At 49.5% G+C, this 7,584-nt stretch overlaps 1 protein-coding gene across 1 annotated transcript; it reads left to right on the plus strand.

The window, feature by feature from the left end:
- The first annotated feature begins 1,097 nt into the window (after window positions 1-1,097).
- On the plus strand, window positions 1,098-5,013 carry KLK14 (kallikrein related peptidase 14). Its single transcript, XM_049621688.1, has 4 exons — window positions 1,098-1,730; window positions 3,461-3,714; window positions 3,819-3,955; window positions 4,544-5,013. Exons 1-4 carry the CDS (start codon window positions 1,561-1,563, stop codon window positions 4,694-4,696), a joined length of 714 nt encoding a protein of 237 aa, XP_049477645.1. The 5' UTR covers window positions 1,098-1,560; the 3' UTR covers window positions 4,697-5,013.
- Window positions 5,014-7,584: the final 2,571 nt, after the last annotated feature.

Consider the following 7,584-nt stretch of genomic DNA (forward strand, 5'->3'; position numbering starts at 1 on the left):
GTTTTTCTGTTTATTTCTTAGCTTTCCCTTCTCCATGAATCACTGTCTCTGTGCTGCGCCTGCCCCACTGTCTCCCCCACCCCCACCCCCACCTCCTTTGTCCCCATGTCCACATTCATCTTCCTTCTCCTTCCCCATCTTTCCTTAGTCTCTCTCCCTCTGACACTTGTCTCTCGGGTCTGTGTTTCTCTGACCCTTTCTCTGGTTCTCCACCTTCTTATGTTACTTCTCTTACATTTCCCAGTCTTCTCTATGTCTCTTTACCCCCAACCCTTACCAGCACCTTCCCCTGAGCCACCCACTCTGTCCACCCTGCCCTGAGGTCCCCCTCCCTCCCTGGGTTCCTCCCAGATTAAACACCTTCCCTGGGCGGGTTCTCATTAATGTGGTGGCTGCTTCTCTGACCAGAGAAGGGAGGGAGGAGATGGGACCAGGGAGTCCTGGAGTCCTGGAATGGGAAATGGGCAATAAAAAAATGTCAGGAGAAGGGCGGGGGTGGGGGAGGCAGGGCCTGTTGCCCAGGCCAGGGATAAAAGGGCTCCACAGAGTGACAAGGAATCAAGGCACCACCCCCCTTCCTGCACACACACAGACGCATCCACGTCTCGAAGGGTCTTGGTCTCTGTGTAAGGCCTTCACTGTCTCTGTCCCTCATCTCTGGGTCTCTTGCCGCCTCCTTCTCTCTCACTTTCTCTTTGCATTTGCCAGAACCTGACCTCCAGACCCCAGAATGCTCCTCCTGCTGACAGCACTCCAGATCATGGCTCTAGGTAAGACAGCAGTGAGATCCGGAGTATGGCAGTCCCCTAGGCATGCTGAGAAGAGATGGAAAGTGTTCCCTGGGACCCTGGGGTGCTCATGGATGACCTGATGAAAAGACAGCAGGGTGGTTTGGGGGTCGTGACTGAGGGGCATGCAGAAGGGGCCTGAATTCTGAGTTGTGGAGATATCAGGATGCAGGAGTCGAAGGAGATGGGGAGGAATAAATGAGGAATTGTGGAGAAGTATCCAGTGGTGTCTAGGTTTTATTTAAAAAGGAGGGCTGCAAAACTAATGGAAAGATGGCATGTTGGTGGTGGTGATTGTGGGCGTGATGGTAGGTGGTGTGGGTGTGTAGTGAGACAGTGGATCCTGGGGGTCCACACGAGTGTGAAGATTGGATAAAGGGCAGGGAGCTCCTTGAATGTGTTGGAGAAGAATTAATGGGAGGAATGGTGGTATCCTGTGAAAAATGGTGGTAGAAAGTATTCATGGGAGAGTAGAGTCAAGGGTAGTAGATATGTCAGAGCCCTGGATGAGGCAGCCATGGGATCAAGTAATATACTATGGAGGTGATGGTGGGGGAGGGGTGGTGTCAGAAAACTCCCTGATTGTGTTGGGGCAATAATGGAGGCAACATTGGGCATATCTCAGACTGGGTGGGACAAATAGAGGCAGGTGGTTTAGGGGTTAGGAAAAGAAAAGGGATTTGTGGGTCCCAGACGTCCTAGAGAGTTGGGGGTGGAAAGCATTTGTTCATCTGCTTTCCCCACCACACCCCACCTCTGCCTGTTCCTAGCCATGGCACAGAGCCAAGAGGATAAGGACAAGATACTTGGTGGTTATACATGCATCCAGAACTCCCAGCCATGGCAGGCGGCCTTACTGGCAGGTCCCTTTCGTAGTTTCCTCTGTGGAGGGGTCCTGCTGTCAGGCCAATGGGTCATCACCGCTGCTCACTGTGCCCGCCCGTGAGTAACCCCCTCCCCTATTCCTGTGCAGGGTGAATTCTAGAGTCTAGAGTCCCAGAGCTCAGCTAAGAACCTAGAGCATTGTGTTGAACCTAATGTAGTAGCTGGATCCTGGTTTGGGGTCTAGATAAGAGCCTAGAATTACCAACACAGCTCAGAATATAGAATCCAACCATAAATCTTGAACTCGGCTTAGATTCTGAAAGCAGATTGACAGTTTAAAACCCATATGCCAGCTTAGAGTCCCACACAAAAATTAGAAGCTAACTTATCTGGAGATCCATCTAGAGGCCAAACTCTACATAGAGACCAAGATTAGGAGCCCATTCCAGATTGGTGGTTCAATTGAGGGCACAATCTACATTCAGAAACTCAGGACCCCTCTCAGAACACTGCCTAGAATCCAAAGCCTAGTCTAAAACCTGCAGTCCAGCCATAAATCCAGGACTCTGATTACAGCTAGAACATACAGCTCCGGGCTCTGGGCTGCGAGCACAGAGCCTCCGGGCTCTGGGCTCAGAGTGTAGGATAGACAGAACCAGAGCCCATTCTAGGTACAATGTTTAATTCAGAGTCTAGTCTATAGCTCCTTTTTGAGAGGCCTAGAACCCAAACCTCAGCCCAGTGTCTAAATCCCAGAATGCAGACCATAATCTGAAGTCTCATAAAGAACTCAGAAGTCTAGACCAAACCCTAGAACCTAGATCCCTGACAAAAGCTCACCCAGTACCTATAAACACTAAGATATAATTCCATAAATTGAAGTTCATGTCAAACCTAAAGCCCAGAACTCAGCCCAGTGTCTAGAATGCAAAGTCCAGAGTGCAAGACAGCATCCAGAAACTTGGATCCAAGCAATAACCTGGAGCTCCATCTTGAACCCAGAGCTCAACCTGAGGTCAAGGCTCAGACCAGAGTCTAGAAGCAAGAGCCCAGACCATAACTGTAGTTCAATCTAAAACAGAGCCCACCCAAGAATCAAAAACTCAGATTGATGTTTAGGAAAGACAGAGCTCAAACCATCGTCTAAAACCCAGGCCATAAACCAGAGTTTAAGCAAGAACCCAGAACTCAACCTAGGAACTGAAGCTCATATCCATGTCCAGAATCCATAGTTCAGATCACAGTCCATTGCTCAATATAGAATTGAGCCTACCCTACAACTAAAAGCTCAAATAAACATCTAGAACCAAGACTCATACCATAATGCAGAGCTCAGAATAGAATCTGCAGTCTATCCTAACACCAAAAGCTCATACCCATATCTAAAACGCATGCCATGATCCAGACTCCATCTAGAGAACCCAAATTCTAGCTTCAACTCAAAAGTTCAAAATGTCTAGAACCCAGAAGCCAGGCTGGCACCAGGATGGAGCCTCTCAGGAGCCTCCTCCAGGATATCAATTCTGATTTAGAGCCTAGAGCCATAGCCCAGAGTCTCAGTTGGAACTCAGAGCCTAGAACCCAGCACTGAGACAAGAACCCCCAATCATTACCTTACACCCAAGCCAGAAACCACAACACAGTTCAAGACAGAAAGGGGTGGATGGTGGGATTGACCCAAGGGAGAGCCCAAGCTATGAGAAAGGGCACAGGAGTCCAGCTGATGTTCCAAAGTTGGTTAGACTTGTGGGAAATTCATCAGCAGGGAAGGGAAAGGGGCCAGAGGATGGGGAGTGGTCCCCAGGTCAGATCCTGAGCAGTGCTACTTTTGGGGGGTCATGGGCCAGGATCCTTCATGTAGCCCTGGGCAAGCACAACCTGAAGAATTGGGAAGCTACCCAGCAGGTGCTGCGTGTGGTTCGCCAGGTGCGACACCCCCAGTACAACTCCCGGACCCACAACAACGACCTGATGCTGCTGCGGCTGGAGCGGCCTGTTCGGCTGGGGAGGGCGGTGAAGCCCATTGCCGTGGCCAGTACCTGCATGAGCCCAGGGACCCCCTGTCTCGTGTCTGGCTGGGGCACCACATCTAGCCCCATTGGTAAGTACTTCTATATCCTGGAAATGAGGGGCTGGGGGACTGGACTTCTGGGTCTGAGGGAGGAGGAGGTAAACCCGACTCGTAACCCTTCAGTGTACCCCCAGCCAGGTACCCCAACTCCCTGCAATGCGTGAACATCAACATCTTCTCGGATCAAGAGTGTCAGGGGGCTTATCCCGGAGCCATCACTGCCGGCATGGTCTGTGCAGGTGTTCCGCAAGGAGGGAAGGACTCTTGTCAGGTGAGGTGCAGAAAGGAGAGCTGGAGGAAGGGGATTGTTTGGGGCTGGCACTTGGGTACCAAAGGATCTCAGGAGCATGAAAATCAGAGGAGGTATCCCCAGAAACTGAGAGAGATTGTAATAGTCCGGCTGCATCCTAGCTGTATACCCTTGGGTAACAGGCCTAATCCCTCTGTCAGACAGGGGTAGCTCCTCTTAGAGCACATGATGGAATCAGATGATAGTTCATGGAAAGAGTTCAGGGTGGTGCCTGCACTTAGCTCTGATCACTGCTCTCATTGCTGTTATTATATTTGGTCACCTGGAAATCTGTGCTCAGCACCTCTAGAGACCTTAGTCCATCCCTGAGAGGTGACTCCAGAGACAGGGAGATGTAAAGAGGCACACACAGTTTTCTAGAGCAGCACAGTGAGCCCCAAGGGGAAGAGACAGAAGGAAGCATGAAAAGGGAAGGCAGTGATATCTCCAGAGCCCTGTCCAGGGGTCTCAGCCCACCTTTTCCCCATCTTTGCCTCTTGAGTCCTCCACACCCACGGCTCTGGCCATCTGTCGTCCATGGGTGTCTCCATCTCGGCCTCTCCCCTTCAGGGCGACTCAGGGGGACCCCTGGTGTGCAAAGGACAGCTCCAGGGACTCGTTTCCTGGGGGATGGAGCATTGTGCCCTGCCCGGCTACCCTGGGGTCTACACCAACCTGTGCAAGTACCAGACCTGGATCCAGAAAACCATACGGAGAAGATGATTGTTGGTATGACTTAACATCAGCTGCCCAGCTGTCTCCCCAGACCCTGCTCTCTCCACTCAAGACCCAGGAGTCCCAGCCCCCAGCCCCCCAGCCCTCCTCCTCCCTCAGACCCAGGAGTCTGGGCCCCCAGCTTCTCGATGGGGACCCCTGGCCCAGGACTCCCCTTTCCCAAAGAAGTTCCTTCAGGTTTTCTCTCCACTCCCCAACAACACCATTATTCAAGACCCTTCGGTACAGGGACAAGAGCATGAAAACACAAACTGGCATCATACCCCAAAGAAGACAGTTTTCAAAGCTTAGTGTCTCTAAAAACTAGATAAATAATAATAAAAATGGAATAATCCTAAAGTCCATTCACCTGTTCATTTAATTCATCTGACAGATATGTACACACAAGTGGCTGAATGGAGTCCGTGTTGTTCCCTTGGAGTCACCCTCCATTCCCTACATCTGGTGTGGTAGAGGGAAATGCCCAGCCTCGCGGCATGACCCTGAACAAGACCGTCCCTCCCGAGGCTGGGTCCTGTGAGCAGGGACTGCTGAGGTCCAGGGCAGGGAGGGCAGAGACCCACCTTGTTTCTTGGAAAACACTATGCAAATAAAATGTCCTCTTTCTCCTAATCAGATCTCAGGTGAGGAGAGTTGAGTTAATCACCTGCTGGAGTTCAAGTCCTGGCAGAGCTCTGCTCTCATTTTATTTCTTTATTTCTATCTGTCATCCCTGGCTCCGGTCCCCTCCCTCCCCACAGGCACCAACACAAATGGCCTTGAACACCATGAGTCCTTGCAAAACATGCCTGTCACAATGTGTTGCTTCTCATTTACATGAAGCCATTGTGTTATGGATCTCATTCTCTTTCTCACTTTCATTCATCAGACTATTTATTGGAGGGGCGCCTGGGTGGCTCAGTCGGTTAAGCTCCTGACTTCGGCTCACGTCATGATCTCACGGTTCGGTTCGTGAGTTCAAGCCCCATGTCAGGCTCTGTGCTATCAGCCTGGAGTCTGCTTCAGATCCTCTGTCCGCCCCTCCCCCACTCTTTCTCGCTCAAAAATAAATAAATGTTAAAAAAATTAAAAATAGAAGACTATGTATTGCCTACAACAGTGCACCAGGCATTGTTCTAGGTGCTGGAAGTTGAGCTGTGAACAAGCCAGATAAATCTAAATGCCTCCCCCAACAGAGCAGACACTCTGGCAGAAGGTGATAGACAAGAAACGACCAACATAATTTAAAAGTACAGTGGAGAGGCACTGGGCTGACTCAGTCGGTGAAGCATATGACTCTTGATCTTGGGGTTGTGGGTTTGAGCCCCACCTTAGGTGTAGAGATTAGTTAAACATAAAATCTTCAAGGGCCCCCTGGGTGACCAGTTGGTTAAGCTTTGGTTCAGGTCACGATCTCACAATTCATGAGTTCAAGCCCCGCGTCCGGCTCTGTGCTGACAGCTCAGAGCCTGGAGCCTGTTTCAGATTCTGTGTCTCGCTCTCTCTCTGCCCCCTTCCTGCTCACGCTCTGTCTCTCTCTCAAAAATAAACATTAAAAAAATTTTTTTGAAAAATAAAATAATAAAAGTAAAGCAGAAAGCCCCTAAGAGTGAAAGGTCAGTAAACTTGAGCCAGGAGACCAGCCCAGTGTGTACCAGAGCCAGCTCAAACCAACCCATAAAAGCCAACTGGCCAGTTTTTAGGAATTTTGAGAGCCAGTTGGTAAACACAACCATTATTAAAAATTAAATTACATTGGGGTGCCTGGATGGCTCAGTCGGTTAAGCATCTGACTTTTTTTTTTTTAATGTTTATTTTTGAGAGAGAGAGCACAAGCAGGGGAGGGACAAAGAGAGAGGGAGACACAGAATCTGAAGCAGGCTCCAGGCTCTGAACTGTCAGCACAGAGCTTGACTCAGGGCTCAAACTCATGAACTGCAAGTTTATGACCTGAGCCAAGGTGGGATGCTCAACCGACTGAGCCACCCAGGTACCCCAAGCATCCAACTCTTGATTTCAGCTCAGGTCATAATCTCACAGTCTGTGAGTTCGGAGCCCCGCGTCGGGGTCTGCACTGGCAGCTCATATCCTGCTTGGGATTCTTCCTCTCTCTCTGCTCCTCCCCTGCTTGCACTCTCTCTGTCTCTCAAAATAAATAAACAAAAACTTTAAAAATATTAAATTACATAAACTTACAATTGAACGATGAATATTCAAAACAAGTTCAATTAATACTCAACATTCATCAATTCCTCATTATTTTCATGAGTATTTATATACTTTGAAGTTATATTTGTCTTATTGCCTTACATCTGTCACCGTGAGCTCTGCACATCTCTTTCTCACTCTGTGTCCTGTGAAATTGTCCTGGGAGGTTGATATCAGCCCAAGCAGGAATACTTGTGCCACAGAAATTGGCAAAAGCGGGGCACCTGGCTGGCTTAGTCAGTTGAGTGTCCGACTCTTGATTTCAGCTCAGGTCATGGTCCCAGGGCTGTGGGATTGAGCCCCACATCAGGCTCACTGCTGGGCGTGGATCTTGCTTTCATTCTCTCTCTCTGCCCCCCCTCTTTTCTGTCTCTTAAAATTAAATAAATAAATAAACAAACAAACACATAAACAAACAAATTAAAAGAAATTGGCGAAAGCTTTCTTTTCTTGGAGAGCTTAAATCCTTACCCTGGAGAATTAACCCTTGGGAAATCCTTGGAGAGTTAAATCCTTACCAGCGCAGTGTGGGACATGTGAATGTCCCTAGGAATGACCTGATGATCCCAGCCTCTGTCTCCTTATAGTTCTGCACTGGGACACTGCAGAGCTCAGATAGAGTGGAAGGCAGTGTGGCCTCACCAGTGTTCACGTGCTCTGCTGTGAGGGACAACACAGGACCTGAGAGT

This window comes from Panthera uncia (assembly GCF_023721935.1).
Source record: "Panthera uncia isolate 11264 chromosome E2 unlocalized genomic scaffold, Puncia_PCG_1.0 HiC_scaffold_19, whole genome shotgun sequence".
Taxonomy (NCBI): Eukaryota; Metazoa; Chordata; class Mammalia; order Carnivora; family Felidae; genus Panthera; species Panthera uncia.

Coding starts and splice junctions, on each gene's coding strand:
- KLK14 (XM_049621688.1), top strand. CDS start 1,561: ATGGCACAGAGCCAAGAGGATAAGGACAAGATACTTGGTGGTTATACA. Junction 3,715..3,818: donor CACCACATCTAGCCCCATTG/GTAAGTACTTCT, acceptor GTGTACCCCCAG/CCAGGTACCCCAACTCCCTG. Junction 3,956..4,543: donor GAGGGAAGGACTCTTGTCAG/GTGAGGTGCAGA, acceptor TCTCCCCTTCAG/GGCGACTCAGGGGGACCCCT.